Source organism: Cryptomeria japonica, unplaced genomic scaffold (genome assembly GCF_030272615.1).
Source record: "Cryptomeria japonica unplaced genomic scaffold, Sugi_1.0 HiC_scaffold_77, whole genome shotgun sequence".
Classification (NCBI taxonomy): domain Eukaryota; kingdom Viridiplantae; phylum Streptophyta; class Pinopsida; order Cupressales; family Cupressaceae; genus Cryptomeria; species Cryptomeria japonica.
Window position 1 is genome coordinate 472,440 of NW_026728899.1, and position 17,501 is coordinate 489,940.

Below are 17,501 nucleotides of genomic sequence, written 5' to 3' on the forward strand. Positions count from 1 at the left end.
GTGGAAAAATGGTTCGATATAATTTAGAAGGGATGTGAATTATATGGTGTTGGACTCCCTTAATGGATTTTACATCTGCGTGGAGTATTTATATTGGGAAATCAAGTTTCTCATGGGCCTCTTAGCTTGGGGGTTGGTTGTGAGAAAGCCCAAATGTTGGAAGGTGAGCTCTCCATTGGCTTGTTTAAAAATTGTGTTTTGTAAGATTTTTTGTGGAATCAAATGGGGTGCTACCTTGACATTGGAATGAAAATATTCATTCTCACGTTTGGGTTAGAATTTTTATTACATTTTTTAAATGGGTTGGAGTAAGTTGTTAAAAATTTTATCAAATGGGTCCCTTGTAATGTTGTGTATATCAAGTTGATAAATGATGATGTTGTTGTGTTTAGAAGCGATTATATTTTACTTTTCTAAAAAATATACATATTGTTTAAGGGCTGAGTTTGTTTAAGAAATAACTTAGCGCTTGTGATAATTTGCATTTCATACGTTTAAAAGTTATTGATACTTAATGAACAAATTAAAGTTATTAGTAATAGTGGATTAAATTAGCTTTAAGAGTGTGAAATTTTCATGCACTTTTCTTAATATTTTTAGTTAATAAAGTGAAGGGGATGTTTATCACGCAAATATTGTTCTCTTTGTTATCCTACAAAATAAAAAAACTTGCTCTACTTAAACTTTGGTTTAAAATTAAAAATAGTTATTTGTAATTAGATGTGTATGTTCACCTATTTAAAAATATATATTTTATACAAAGTATATTTACCTTTGTAAACACACACACACAGCAAACTTGAGTTTGGGTTTCTAGTGTTACCATATCGGTTAAGGCCCCATTAAGCGGGTTTAGCATGATAATTAATTCTTTTAAGAGAATTTAATTTAATATAACTTTAGGAAATGAAAAACCTTAGGTGGAGTTGGTGTGCTAGGTTTTAGGATTTAACATGTCTTGGAATCGTTTAAATGTGATGTGGCCTCTCAAATTAATTAGTCAAGTGAAATAATTTAATTTATCTAATTGATAGTGAATGGTAATTAATTAAATTAAATCTGAAATCAAAGTGTAGTATACTTTTATTTCAAAAATTTGGTTTTAAAAGAAAGTAAAATATCAGCTTAGGATTGAGAAAATTCACTCTTTATTTCGTTTTAATTTAGTTGAGTTGGACTCTTCAGAAGAATAAACTATCGTTGTGGCTAATATTTAGTTAAAACAAACAGTATATTTACTTATTAAAAATATTTAATAGAAAATTATCATTTATTCGTTTGCCGCATTTAATCTCTTTATATATCATTGGTAATTAGTTAAAATTTGTTAAATTTATATATAATTTAGCTTAGTTAGGGTTTACTTAGCTATAGGTGTTAGGTCACGCCATAGAGGCCCGACCGGTTCACTACCAATTAGGAATTAGAGGGAATGTTGCCTTCAGGAGTTCCTCCCTTGAGACATGTTGCGTAAGGGTTCCAAATCTCGATCACCTTATCATTCTTGTTTTACGTTGTGCGAAATGAGTGTCATAACGCCCACTCGTCTTATTCCTTTTCTCACCTCGTCTAGCATGAGTCCTATGACGTTGAGTATGTAACATATACATGCACATGCCACGATGAATTTGCCTTGTACACCAAGTTCATCCTTTCAATCACAAAACAACCCATTCTCTTATTTATTTATTTAAATTCTCGCAACCAAACTCTATAATTAACATGAATCCTTAATATTATAAACCAAAAATATTAATGATAATTTAGAACTATTCTTTGTTTTAAAGGCTCACGAATATAACACGTATATTTTTATAATAAAACTGAGATTATCCTACCCGAGCGTAAAAAGGTTTTCAAGAAAGACGCAATATAAAGCATGCATGGACGGTGTTTGTGTCAACATCCAAGAAAATTGCCTCTTTTACCAATTCTGAGACGGCTGAGAAAAATGTATATATTAGTTCCTTTGAAGAAGGCCATCGCTCCAATAAAGTCTAATCGTTTCCACATTACTAAATTAATGGCGGTGGCGAGAATATGAGGAAGAATACGTCTAAGGCAGGAGGTAAGCTGATCTTCAGATAAGCATATGCAGCAGAAGATAGAAAATTTCAACGATAATGAAAGAATGGTGAGAATACATCTGCGGTAGCAGGTGAGATAGCCATATGCTGCAGCAAGACTTACTCTGACGTATCGAAAAGAGCAACAACTCTGGAAGTATATTATTATAATATTACAAGGATTGGTGATTTAATATACGGAGTGAAGATGAATTAGTCATAAGGTTTGGGCTATATAAAGCTTGTAATGGGCTTGTAACACACATTCATATCCTTCTGAGCTCTTGTACTATCTGCGTTTCTATTATAATGGCTAACCGAATGATTTACTTCACACTGGGACTTTTTCTGTTGATATGTTGTTACAGCGACAGGGTCATGGCAGGGGATTCCGATCCCTTGCAAGATTTCTGCGTTGCAGATGAGGAAAGCAAAGGTGAGTAAAAAACTTTATACATAAACAATGGTAATGATTTGCTTATTAGACGAGTCGAGTTAGTAATAGATTGATTTGATTTTGCTTTAAACAGTTTTGGTGAACGGGTTCGTTTGCAAAGACCCAATGCAAGTTTCAGCAGACGACTTCTTCTTCCGGGGACTTGGGCAGGCAGGGAACACCGACAATGATGTGGGCTCCAACGTAACGATGGCGAACGTTAAACAGATACCAGGCCTCAATACGTTGGGAATATCGTTGGTCCGCATCGACTACGCAGTGGGTGGAATAAATCCTCCTCACACACACCCAAGAGCCACCGAAGTTCTTGTTTTACTGGAAGGCCAGCTTCTTGTGGGTTTCATTGACACCAACAACAAGTTTTTCAGCAAAACGTTGGAGAAGGGAGATGTGTTTGTGTTTCCAAAGGCACTTGTGCATTTCCAGCAGAATGTGGGGCATGAAAATGCGGTGGCCATATCTGCATTGAGCAGCCAGCTTCCGGGAGTTCAGACAATCGCCAACTCTCTGTTTGCAGCGGATCCTCCTCTCCCAGATTCCGTATTGGCCAAGGCCTTCCGCATCACACAGGAAGTTGTGGATTACATTCAGAAGAAATTCGCATAAGAATTTGCTGTGTTCTATCAAACAAAACAATCAAGAGGGGACCAAGTCTTTCCCAAATTCTTTTTCCTTGCCGTTCAATAAAACAATCTTTCTAGAGTTATTGCCGTCCTCTTCTGCTATTCATAGCATCTGTTTTGAACATGACTATATCCTCCGCATATTCCAAAGATGAAGGATTAATTTGAAGCATCTGAAGGCATTTATGAATATTTTATACAAGAGCATCCTTGTATTAGGTATACATTCATTTGCAACATGTTAACAATATATTCTTTAACATAAATATTGCAGGAACAACAACAAACAAAGTGCTTGACTTGGATAGAATGAGTAACACTATAATTCTTGCATGCCAATCTGTCAAGGGTGTTCTTTAACATAGTCTTAACCTCATTTTAGCTCTGACATAAAAGGTGAATGGTTTGGAAGTAGGAAATAGTTATTGGGAAATATAATTAGTAGTTGTTCTTCAAATCACCCTCACAATCATCCAATGCTTCAAGACTCCCCATCAAAGAAGTCATTCCAGAAGGTTAGGGACTCTCCTCAAGATAAGAATGATTGCTCTAATAAATATAGTATACCTTCGATGGAATGCAATACGGTTTCATTATGTCTAAATTCCAAGAAAATCCATAGAACTAGAATATCCATTGCATCCAATATCGCAATATTTTATCGGGGATAATATGATAACCTTGACACATATTACACCTATTCTTACATCAATCTACCTACATAAGGGTTATGATTGAGGGGCCTCTTGTATTAAACATTTCTAATAAGTTGGAATGACATGGAAAATCTAAGACAGTGAAGATAGATTATTGATAATAACACAATTCATTTACATGGTGTTAATTATGAGGGTAATTAATTTATGGCTTCCCAAAATAAGCTTTTCTAAATCTCCCCTAATTCATTCCTACGTTATAATAAATATGTCAATGTGGATGTTATGTATGAAGATCTAAATACTAAAGGGAAAAAGGATAATGCTCATGTTGATTTTAAAAACTTTGTATGTAATATTAAAAATATGATTAGTTGAAAAATTTAGCAATATATTACCTTGTTCAATCATAAACTATCAGTTCGGTTACAAAAAAAATTCCTCAAACCATTTCCTCCTTGTATAAGCATTTCTATAGATCATCAAATATGATAACCAATAATTTAACCATAGGTTTCCTATCAAAGCAAATGCAAATCTGCATATGTGAATAAGCACAATAGGATAGGAAAATATTGTTGCCGTAGGCCATGTATGTTTCATGCGGGAAAAATATTATTGTTGCAAGCCTAAGAGGTGCATAAAGGAGCTCCTTGGATCCATGGATATGCAGGTGTAAGTTTGAGAAATATGTGAAGGCGGAGGATATTTTCATATTGAAGCCATTTGCTAATTGATATGAGGAAGATAAAAGTGTCGTCATATTGAGAAGTTGTCAATTACACTGTAATGAAGAATAAGATAATAGATATAACTGATACATTATCGGTGAGATATGTCAATTTTATAATCTTCTATTTTTCCTATGTATTTTTAGGGGTTCAAATGAATAAAGCTTCATATATAGCCCCTCTAGCGATCAGTTCATTGTGAAGCTTAAAAGCCTCTTCCGTCATGCCTTGGATGTCTATACCTCAAATAATCTAGTAATATGAGAAGTTTCATTGCGCTTGCATCCATCTCCAACTGTATCGATCAATATATTAATTATCAAGCCCATTCTACATTGTTCACATAGATAACAAATAAGGCTATTGTAAGATGACACATTGCTCTGATAGATTGTGCTTATGATCTTTTCTTTAGCATGTCTAATGCCACATATGTGATCCCTTGCCTACGCAAATAGGGAGTCAATGAGGTATAAGTAATTACTTGATCATGTTCCACGAGGAATCTATTTATTCACCGGGTTTCTCGTCTCTCTATGAAAGATTCGCACGTCAATCATATGAGTCCTGCAAATAGTGGTGGTTCACTAGCACAAATAATTCATGACATTCACTAAACCTAGGGTTCTCTCTCAAGGTCATTGTGGTTAATGCTACACCAAAATAGAATAATGTGGCTTTGGTTATTTATGTACAAGATTCAAGTTGGGAAAATCCAAAATATTGGAAAATGTAGACAAAATGCATGACCCAATGGTGAGCAATATCTCCGATATTTTTTATGTTTTGCAAGAACTTGAGTTATTGTTCATTATTTGAGTAAGTGGTCTTAATAACATGCATCCAAATAAAAGAGAGTGATTGCAAATTCTAGAATTGAGGTAGATCTTCAAAGGAAAGGACAAAACAATAGCGGACATGTTGCATCGAGTTGAGCCATATGTGACCTTAGATATCCAAATTTAAAAAATGTAAAAGAGACAATTTACATTAAATGATATAGAACTCTAGATAACCAATAGATTTATTTGACTCACAAATTTGTCATTGAAGAGGTTTTAGGTCAATACAATACAACTAATTCAGGTCAATAATCTATTGTTGCAAGTCTTTACAAATATGATGTCATTTCCTATCACCGAGTCATCCATAGGTGATCATTCCTTTGGTTTTAGCTTGACGATCTATCTAGATCACATACCGGTTCCATAATTTGCATCGTAAGATCTTTTATATTGGTTCCATCATTCTAATATATCTCCACTTGCACTAAAATCAGGAATCCCCATTAAAAATAGGGTTTTAAGGAAATATATTTCAATAGAACATGCTCTATCCATATTGTTGACACAAATTTGAGTCAATCATTTCATAATTTTTTCACCCTCAAATCGAAAAATATAAACTAGTGATAAATTTTTACAACCTTTCGAAAAATATAAAAATATAAGAAAATCATGTCCTAACTGACTGAGGAGAAAATTTATGAAAACCCCTAAAATTGTAATGAGTTACTCAAAATGAATTCAAATCTAGACTTCTGGTGGATCAATGTGCCCTTGTTTAACCACCTAGAATAAATAAAAACAACGATCACTGTTTTGCAACACTAAGAGTGAATTTTGTGGAACCCCTAAGTTCACAATAGCTACCTCAAATATGCTAAAAATCAATATTGTAATAGACTGGACAAGTTCTTGATTAAAAGCCTCTATGAATTATAATTTTCTTTTGTCAAATCGAGAGAGATATGAGCTTCACATGTTGACCTTCTTAATTGATATACAAAAATAGAATAATGCCTTGAGGTCCGATAACAGTTTATAATATTCCTTATGGAAGAATTCGCTACATACTATATCTCCAAGAGACTCCAAATGCAATGTCGTATTCAACACATGTCTTTGCAATGACAATCGTGTCCTATATCTAGAACTCCTAGCAATATAACTGAGGTGTAAACCACTAAATTCATCTAGGCCTCCTAATTATCTAATATAGCTTATGACCAATTATAACTAATTTAAGGTATGTGTACCACATGTTGGCATATGCATTGAATAACATACATTATAATATCATATCCTTGGCTACATAATATATTTCGCATACTCCAAACAATATGATTTGACAAGCACTTTATAATAGTAGAGGAAATGAAGATAAACAAGGATAATGAATGAAAACATATAAAGTTGCTATTATTAAGACCAATATTCGAAATCTTCATCATGCTTGACTGGTTCGCCTACATATGAACTTGATCTACAAAAGATGGGGATGTGTAAATAATTTTCTCTACAACTAGATGAGCCCCATACAAGACAAAAAGATGAACAGTCTGGAGAGATCTTAGATTGATATTACTTTAGTTATTGTGTGTTAGATGTGTTTTAATTCCTCTAGATGCAACTTAATCACGCACTTGTAATTATACATATACCCGTTCAGGTCATGTCCAAATAAATAATTTCATTGAAACATCTATTCTCATATTGGTGACATGTAGAAGATGATTGTTGCAATAGTCAAGCATGTGGATTAAGCGAGTCTTCCTTATAATGCAAGCTAGTGAATTGTGAGCGTTCTAGAAAAGGTCCAAAATGTATTTGAAAGGTCATTAAGCATTTGGCTTGTAAAACTTCTGAGATGATAATGGACTAAGCACCTCACCTTTTCAGCATTTTTTTATTAGGATAAAACAAGTTTTGAAGGGGCCCCAAACCCCTTTACAAACAGAGGGTTTGCATTGAGAAATGGACCAGACTACCTGACAGTGGACAACAGGTTTTAAAAAGGACCTGAAACCTTCTAGACTTACGGGCATCCACCAATCAAAATATGAACATCACAAAACAGGATGGCACAACCATAAGCTCGAAAACAACAAACAAAACATCTCAAAAAACAGAGAACGAGGGTTTTTCTGGCACCCTCGGCCAACTAGAAGCGTTTTCCTAGGCTCCCTCAACTTGTAATAGATTCGTAGGACCACATAAAGCCACAAAGACCAATGCTAACCAAAAACCAACATTGGCCAAACTTGGCCCTTGAAAACTGCTAGCATCCAACCTGTCCCTACAAGAAACAAAAAACATGGGGTTTTTCTGAGCTCCCTCAACCACCGTGGGTTTTATCATGGCTCCAAAAACCATATGCTTTAAAATATGCCATACTGAGAGAAACTTGCCCAACAACCAACTCTCCACCTCTATAGGAGACACACAAGAGTCAGCAAGAAGATCGGCATCAACATCCTTACAGCCAAGAAGAGGGGCCCCATCAACACCCCAACGACACTTCCAGGAAACACCAAAAACATCATACTCCACCTCAATAGGAGACAAGTCAACTCCAACTACATCCATCTCCCCCTCAATAGAAGGGAACCTTCCACAGAGAATCCCACGGACCCGAAAAAAACAGCACTCCAAAACAGCCCAACTCGCAAGAAACCAAACAAGCAGACCAAAAACATCATGTGTTTCAAGACCGATACACAGAGGGAACTGCCCGAAGCCCATTCGGAAGGTAAATAACACCTCAAGGACCACCAAATAGTTACATGAGCCACAAGAATCATTATACTCTTTGTGGCACTATTGGTCTTGTGGATTTAGAGGAATCACATTATTGTATGGAACATAAAAGGGTGCGAGGATAGCATTGTTGGTATTTATGAGAGAATGTACACAATTTCAAGAGAAGTGAAATATGAAGATAGAACCAAAAAAAAATTCCTTCATATCAATGTTGGCTTCAGTAGTACCACATTTATATCAACGTAATATGCAATATTTTGTACTTAAATAAATATTGGTTTCCGTGGCATGTTGAATTATACCATCCCGTAAATTAAGTTAAATATCAAAATGGAGGAAACAAGATCATAACATTAACCAATGCCAATGACATTAGGAATAAGAAAAGGCCTAGTTGTTATCTTTAAGGAAGAGCTAGGAACTTAGGTTCCTTTTCCTTTTGTTGCGAGGGATTGAGATTTTTTCTAAATCATGAGAATGAATCTAAATGGCATTGATGCATGAATTAATATCTGTTCATTTTGAGAATCTTTGTTACCAATTTACATAATCAAATAAAAGGAGTATAGCCATAATTTCCCAGTTTTGGCAAATGAGGCTCACACATTCATTTTCCTAATTGTTTGCAGCTCACAAGTATGCAAGCATCTCCCATGCTAGACTTATCAAATTCCTAAGACTTGGCTCAATTTTTGCAAAGCCAACTGAGAAAATTCAGATGAAAGTAGATATGAGAAGCATTATTTCAGTACAGCCACTTCAACCTTTCTAATGTGACAAGATTTTGGAGTCCTATTTTTAGAGGACCTGCGAATTGCAACGAATGTTGATCTACCAGGTATGTCACGTTCAATAAGATATGTAAAGTAGGAAAAAAAAAAAAAAAAAAAAAAAGGGAGTTAATTATATATTATTTTTAAAATATAGTTTGGGGAAGAAATATATTGCAGTTAATGTCACCATGAAGCTTTATGCCTGTACTTTTTATTTGATACGTACAGAACAAATTCACTTTTTTAGGATTTGGTTTAAGTCTGGTCTAATATCAATTTTCTAAAATTTTATTAATCGCACATAGCAGCCCCGACATGCTTAGCGGTTACATGAACAATGGTTAAAAGTAAATGATATGTTGTAAATTGTGGTGTTTGCAACCTAGATATAGAGATTGGTAGTTAGAATGAAACTTTAACAATTTGCACATGATTGGAAATGGCATATTCTAATACCACAACGAAGATGTAATCTGTGAACCTTACCCTTCACAAATTGAAACTTGTAAATAAAGAAATGTGTAGTTGTACAGTGATAGATTAACAAAGAAAGACAAATCATAATTTCTAATCTATTTTTGAATTTGGCTCAAATGATCGAATCTGTGAATGCAAAAAAATTTATGTGAAGTAGATTGCTAGAATTTAATTGGAGATCTTTGGAAAAAAACAAATTCTTATTTTAACAGTTGAGTATAACTGATTACAACACAAATTACCAACCATGTTTTGCATTGAAGAGTAGGAGCTCTTTGGTAACACTTGCAATGAAATATTCAATTATTTCCAATTGATATTGCATGCAAGCAAGAGAAATTTGGTATACTTGGAATGAAAAGTTAATTATTTTGAATCCACATTGTATGTAATCAGTTCTATTCTCATTTTTTGATTACTACATATGCATTGTGCCTCATGTGTATGTTGGTATGTAATAGTAGGGGGATATGTGAATATCAACAAGGCAACGAACCCTTGATACAACAATGAATGGGAGGCCCTTCTGACCGTCATCTCCAGTGTTGATTGTTTCTTTTTCTATCATTAGCCCATGAAATTTATATATTTCTAATGAATACACTTTAAGGGGAAGTTGGTAGAACCCACCTTTATTTATTTGGATCTCAATGTGATACAATTATTTCGAGTGCAACTAGTCATCTCATTGATAAATTTTCTAGCATGAGGCATGCAGATGTTTGAATGTGTGGGTTGAACAATTGGACTCTATGAAATCAATAACAGATACCTATAAAAGTTGGTGGTAATACGAGCATACCAATTTTTTCTAGTATCAAATTCACAAAGAACAATCATGCCAAATCCATTCATTTGAACACCTATATTGAGGTAGACTTGATAGGATTTTACATTCTTCAAGATTGTGGTGTTGCATTCTATCTTGACCGTTGCAAGATATCTCATTACTATGTGAATGGTCTGCTAGAAAAATCATAGAGTCTTATATATCATTTCAATTGAACTGGTGGAGAACCAATTAAATATGTGTTTCTCTCAGATGTATTTATATTTCAACTATTCTTAATTCACATTCAATTCAATGATCAAAGATAAAGTTTTTAGCAATGAAGTTGTAAAATTACTACTAATTATATAAGAGTTTTATGGGAGCTCCTCAATCAACAATTTGAGTGGATGGCATACTGGGTTTAGGCAAAATCTAGTGATCACAAGTTACACATATTTCTAAAAATCTGATGTGATTTTAAACTCTTAATGTTATTTGAGTGTCTCACAATGGATGCACATGTTAAGGTTATAGTTGACAGATATTTGTTAGGTTTCACAAATTATTACGTACTTTTCCACAAATAAAGTGTTGCAACATTTTCTTTCTAAATTCTTTGGATTAAGGTGGAACATTATCAACTAAATTTCACTATGAAAGAGTATTGTTATTGATTTGAGAATAATCTTGAACATCTTGATGTAGAGTAGATATATCCTAGACTATGAGAGGTGCATGGTTGACAAAGGAGTACATATTCATGTAGAATTTAATGAATGACAATATGGATTAGATGGGAGATATCGTAGAGGTGGACCTGGAAACCATGCGATTAGAAGGTAGCTTTCACACAAGGAGGTTTAAATTGACAACCATGCCATGTGTCAAGAGGAGAGGATAAAGGAGATGGCTTTGGGATGGGAAACAACGTGCTAATAGTTACTAATAGTTAAAATTCCCATGTTTTCTCTAGGGTTCAAGTCAATTGGTTGGATTGATTCACAACAACAAGAACCTATGGGGCACACAAATGGAGCTAAAAAAATTTGGGGCTCTGTTAGAGGTAAACAAGCCTAGTTTCACACTTGTTGTACAATTGTATCATGTAGATTACAAAATTGGAATTCGCAAGGCTGATCTAGAGGCCTCGCATGACATATTTGTGTGGTGCATAATTGATATAGATAGCATTGAACAACTTGATTTTAAGGGAAAAATACTTATAGGTAAGAGGTAATTTGAAAGATTCATAGGAGAAAAAGAGAAATTTCTATAAGATCCATCATTGCTTGTATTTATTTTAAAAGAAATGGTGAAGCATGCTATAGAAACTAGGTTTTGTCTATTGTTAATAATAATTTGTATATGTATGCTTTATTGAAATCAAAAGGGGGAAAATTGTTTTTTTGTTAAAACTTATTTTTAATTATTGAATTATTTGATGTTAAGGAATAATTAAATTTTTAGGCTGTAATGTCGTAAATCGCATACATTCGCAACTTCACCTACGTTTTGTGTGTACTTTGGTGTCCATTCGCTTAATATTTTTGTAGGCTCATTTTAGTACTTACATAAGCCTTCTTCTTTACCAAGGTGCTCAGGCCGCATTTCTCATGGACATTGGTTTATGTCACCTTTGCATTAGTCCTATATTTTCTTTTCTCCCAAAATTTTTGAACGTATATTATCTAGATACGAGTTTTTCACACGGACATTTGCACATCATGATAGCATCCTACAAAAAAAAATATGCAAGCATTTCTAAACAAAATTCAACTTTTTAGCTTTATAGGGCAGTTGCAATGTTTCGAGATGAATCTAAATGACTCATCAGTATTTTTTCATTCCCCACTCTCTTTATGAACCTTTCTTTTATTTGGCCTGCTCTCTCTTGGCTCTCTCTTTCTCTCTCAATATCTCACACGCTACTCTTAATCTTTTCACGCTACTCTCACGATATTTGTAAAAAGTTGGATTGTGATGTCTCTAAGTAACTCCATTTAGTTTGATTGATTCGCATTAATCAAAATTTAAAGACCTCCCACCGAGGGAGCTAGAGGATGATGGCTCTTTTGGAGGTAGAAAAAAGTAGTTTCATAACTATCACAGTCGCCTAATGCAGATTCTAAAATTGCGGAATTGGAATGGTGATTTAGAGGATTCACATGAGATAGTTGTGAGGTACATAATTTATTTGGATAGAGTTGAACAACCGAATTTTAGGGAAAAATAACTCATAGAGAAAAGGTAATTTGAGAGATTTCTTGGAGAAAAATAGAACTTTTTATAAGATGCATGTTTTTACCTTTTTTCAAAAGGAATGGAGAGGTAGTCTATATAAATTCGGTCTTGCCTATTGTCAAATAAGAATGAGTAGTTTCATCCTTTAAAAATTAATAAAATATATATTAAAATTTAGTTTTTTAGTTTGCTGATTAAACTTTCTTTAATTATTAAGTTATCTGATATTTACGAATATCAAAAAAATTATTTGAATTACATGAATTTAAGTAGTCGGCTATGACTAAATTCGGATCAAGAATCGAAACTACTAGTTGTGAGGCCCACCCTTTGGTGGCTTCGATATTGGCATTATTGGACCATGATTGAATTCTAGGGCTGTATAAGTTTTTAAAGTTATTAGTATTAACACGTGATGATGTTATTAGAATATGTCAAATGTGGAGTGCATCTGTAGAGCAGTTTGATTTTAATATATGCATATGATGAGGACAAAAATTTTGATAGTTAATTAGGTATTTTGATTTCCATGTGATTATAGTGGGTTAATTGATGCTTTGACTTTATAAACATGAAATTCAACTATATCGTGAATTATTAAATTATCAAATTTATTAGAAGTAGCACCCTGTCGGGTTTATGCTTCTAGAAAGGAGCACTTGGTTTGGATTTTGATAGCTACCTTTGTTCATTTGAAATAATATTAGAACTGTTATAAAATGAAGAACGATTAAAGTTGAATGTAAATCTTGACTGTGGATTCGCATGGTCATTGAAATATCCCAAATGTCTAGTTGGCATAAAAGTGCATGTAGCATATTTGAAGTTTTAAAATCTCTGATCATGGATGCTATCACTTTTTAATTCACAAAAAGGAATGGACTAAAGGGATGAGATTATTAAAGTTGTAAGATTGAAAATATTTATTACCTTATTGGGCTTAGTTTTCCTCCAATGATTATAATCCTTCTAAAGATGGAAAAGCTCGAAATATGTTAATAGTAATCTAATCGTGTCGCTTCTTCCTTTTTTGAGAAAGTCCAACTTTTCCAAAAGATTTGTGGGTATAAAAAATTACGGAAATCGATATGAGAAAAGATTAGAGTTGATCAACCTATGAGCTTCTGAAGAAGAACAACATGCGAAGGATTTGTGAAGTTGGAGGGGTTTCAAATTAATTCATGGCCATGTAGAACGGCCACAATCTACTTCTTTCAAAGAAGTTCACATTCTCTAAGAACCTGAGGGAAGTGAAAATGGATGGGATGAGTTCTATTGTAACTTACAAGATGATAGAAAAGGATACTGTAATCAGTTGCTAGGGGTGAAAGGTTAAGAGAAACCATAAATATCAGGACATCCCTAGCCTACATCAAGGCTTAATATACTACCTTCACCAAATCTATTTGCATACAACCTCTCCTATGCTCTAATCTGGCCTAATTTTGGTATCAAAGAGATCAAAGTGAAAGATGGCTTCAAGAGCCCTCAAAATTACCAAGAAACCCCTTAGAATTTCTAGTGGTTTTGGAATTGCTTCCACATAAGCATTCAATCTCCCTAAAAATTCCCAAAAGGGAAATTCCCATATCGAGAGAGATAAAAAAGGGAATGCCCTAGAGATAAAGAGCTAAAAATTGTGTCAAAAGAAGATAATGTTAACAGTAGACTGCATGTAGAATTACAATCTCTCTTGGGATACCAATTTGAAACTGAGGAAAGAAGTAAAGATAAAAATGAAAAACACGTTAAAAATCGAAAAAATAGAAAAGGCAAATCTAAAAAATGAAAGGGTAATGAAGGAGAGTAAGAAGAGGAGATCGACATTAATTGTGGTAATTAATATCCAAGACAAAGAAATTTGAAACTAAAACGATGACACATATATGATAACTAACACTTTGAAAGTGATATTGTACTCAGTTGAGGAAAGAAAAGGTCAAGTATTTGACCTACCTACAAAATATTTCACTTTGGACCTATCCCTTAAAGACGTCTCCAAATCATAGTATCTTATCATCGTGGAGGAGGAGGACTTGGAAACCAGCTTGGCTTCCATAGCACCAGATCCCACCCCGCTTATTTAAACTTCACAAAGAAACAAGAGTGTTAAGCATGGTGAAGAGGAGGATAACGATGACTATGAGATGGAGGTAAAACAAGGTAGACTGAAAGAGAAAACAAATTTATTGGGCAATAGAGATTCTCAATTTGGGGACTCAATTTTCCATTTTCTTGCTATCATTAAGGACCTAATGGATTTATTCTATGACTTCTCGACCTATTTGGCTGAGTATCGCAATAGGCATAAGTCTAGGATGGAACAAAAAAGGCACAAAGAAAAAAGAAATTGAACCAAATATGGAAGGTGAAAAGAGGCAAAGAGGGTGCTACTTGAGAGAACTAGAATTCAAGACTAAAATTGGTCATGAAAGAGTTTGATGCTCTTATGAGCCTCCATAATACGAAGTCTACATAGTTTTTCGTGGTTTGTTATTTTGGTAGTGTTGGGGTTGTGTTGGTGCAATAACTTGTTTGTTATTGAGCTTCTCTGTTTTAATATTCTAACTTTGGGCATGGGACCCTCTTCCCACCTTATCTAATCAAAAACAAATTTTGTGTACACTTTTAATATTACAAATCAATGTTAGATGTGGTTAAAAAACATTAAAATATAGTCAGGTCATAGTATGATGTTGCATTGGACTATGTTGGTAGTGAAGAATTAAATTGTTTACGAGTTTATTTTTATCAAATGAATTGTGGAAATCTCATATCTTTAATTAAATTGTTATCAAATGTATGATTATGTGTGTATCTTATTTCAATTTATATTGGAAATAATTTTTTTTTTTATTTGAGCGTGTAGGAAATTTTCATAGCTAATATAAATTGGAGTTCCCTAAGAGAATCCTAGTCATTTTCAATTCCTAGTGAAGCCTTGACCTTAGTTAATGATAGGGACTAAGGTCTCTGATTTTAGTAATTGTTGTAATGTGATGTATTTTGTGTTTTAAATATAGTTTTATTTTATTTTGATATTTGAGTAAGTTAGCATTTGCGTCCAGCGGCATCCTTATGGAAAGATAGATTTCACACTGAGTAGGTTTTTGAATGACTTTCAAGTGTTTGTTTCATCTATTTATAAGTGTACACAGACCCATACTGAAACACTTAGGAGATGGAGGTAAAACAAGGTAGACTGAAAGAGAAAATAAATTTATTAGGCGATAGAGTTTCTCAATTTGGGGACTCATTTTTTTCATTTTCTTACTATCATTAAGGACCTAATGGATTTTTTCTATGACTTCTCGATCTTTTTGACTGACTATCGCAATAGGCATAAGTCAAGGATGGAACAAAAAAGGCAAAAAGAAAAAAGAAATCAAACTAAATATGGAAGGTGAAAAGAAGCAACGAGGGTACTGCTTGAGAGAGCTATAATTAAAGACAAAAATTGGTCATGAAAGAGTCAAATGCTCTTATGAGCCTCCATAATATGAAGTCTAAATATTTTTTCGTGGTTTGTTATTTTGGTAGTTTTGCGGTTGTGTCGGCGCAGTAACTTGTTTGTTATTGAACTTCTTTATTCTAGTATTCTAACTTTGGTTGTGGGACCCTCTTCCCACCTTATCCAATCAAAAACAAATTTTATCTACACTTTTTATATTACAAATCAATGTCAGATTTCGTTAATAAACATTAAAATATAATCAAGTTATAGTACGATGTTGTATTGGACTATGTTGGTCGTGAAGAATTATTTTTTTATCAAATGTATGATTATGTGTGCATTTTATTTCAACCTATATTGGAAATTTATTTATTTTCTTTGAGTGTGTAGGAAATTTTCATAGCTAATAGAAATTGGAGTTTCCTAAGAAAATCCTATTCATTTTAAATTCTTAGTGAAGCCTTGACCTTAGTTAATGATAGGGACTAAGGTCTTTGATTTTAGCAATTGTTGTAATGTGATGTATTTTTTTTTTTAAATATATTTTTGTTTTGTTTTTATATATGAGTAAGTTAGTATCTGCGCCCAGTGGCATCCTTATAGAAAAAATAGGTGTTATGTTGAGCATTTTTTTGAATGATTTTAAAGTGTCGGTTTCATCTATTTTTGAGTGTATTTAGGCCCATAAAGAAACACTTATGAGTTGGGTACCTTTTTGGGAATTAGTCCATGGGATTTTGCCATCATTTGATCTTGTCCAAGTCTCTTAGAAAAAAGGTGTCGAAAGTCTAACTTGCGGGTGACAGTAAGTAAATTACCACTTTCAAATCCACTCCAACAATTTTATGAATGGTGCTTCCGCATGCCTCACACATATGAGTGGATCCAAAGGATCCTATTGGGGAAGAGTATACAATATTATTCCTCTCATCCCAATGCTCTCACACGTAGGAGCATTTGTGATATCCACATACCCTTAGGTTTTGGTGAGAAGGGGTTAGAGGAGGTGAATGAGATCAATGTGGTACCTCCTGACCAGGGGAGGGGAGGTCATATGACACATATTGTATATACCATTCTAAGAGTCTTTGTATGGCTTATTATTTTATTTTTTGCATCTTTCTTTTTGGGATTTTTTGGGAGGCTTTGTGGAAGGACTCAAAAGAGTCTTTGAGAAATTTCTATCAAGCCCTCCTCATCTATTAAGGAAATATTTTGATATGATTCAATCTTTAGAATGCTATATTCCATTTTGTTGTAAATATGTTAGTGGAGGCTTTTGATTTGATTTTTAAATTTCATCTTTCTATGTCTTTTCTTATGTATATGACACGTGTGTGAGGGTTTAGGCTCTCCCAAGTTGATCAGAGAAACTCATGTGTAGGGTGAGGGATATGTGGAACCTCCAAGGGAACGATTTTTTCTCGTTGAGAAGGAGATTTCTTGGGTATGAGTATCCTTGATTCTTTTGGAAAATCTGTGGAAAAATGGTTCGATATAATTTAGAAGGGATGTGAATTATATGGTGTTGGACTCCCTTAATGGATTTTACATCTGCGTGGAGTATTTATATTGGGAAATCAAGTTTCTCATGGGCCTCTTAGCTTGGGGGTTGGTTGTGAGAAAGCCCAAATGTTGGAAGGTGAGCTCTCCATTGGCTTGTTTAAAAATTGTGTTTTGTAAGATTTTTTGTGGAATCAAATGGGGTG

General features: G+C 33.9%; 1 protein-coding gene across 1 annotated transcript; it reads left to right on the forward strand.

Moving 5' to 3' along the window:
* The first annotated feature begins 2,375 nt into the window (after positions 1 to 2,375).
* LOC131864147 (germin-like protein 8-2) lies at positions 2,376 to 3,129 on the forward strand. Its single transcript, XM_059215164.1, has 3 exons — positions 2,376 to 2,502; positions 2,597 to 2,781; positions 2,950 to 3,129. Exons 1-3 carry the CDS (start codon positions 2,376 to 2,378, stop codon positions 3,127 to 3,129), a joined length of 492 nt encoding a protein of 163 aa, XP_059071147.1.
* Positions 3,130 to 17,501: the final 14,372 nt, after the last annotated feature.

What these genes read in the sequence shown, in the direction of transcription:
- LOC131864147 (XM_059215164.1), top strand. Translation starts at nt 2,376, where the DNA reads ATGGCTAACCGAATGATTTACTTCACACTGGGACTTTTTCTGTTGATA. An exon ending in TGCAGATGAGGAAAGCAAAG is followed by an intron (nt 2,503 to 2,596) that starts GTGAGTAAAAAA and finishes TGCTTTAAACAG; the next exon opens with TTTTGGTGAACGGGTTCGTT. An exon ending in TGGTCCGCATCGACTACGCA is followed by an intron (nt 2,782 to 2,949) that starts GTGGGTGGAATA and finishes GTGCATTTCCAG; the next exon opens with CAGAATGTGGGGCATGAAAA.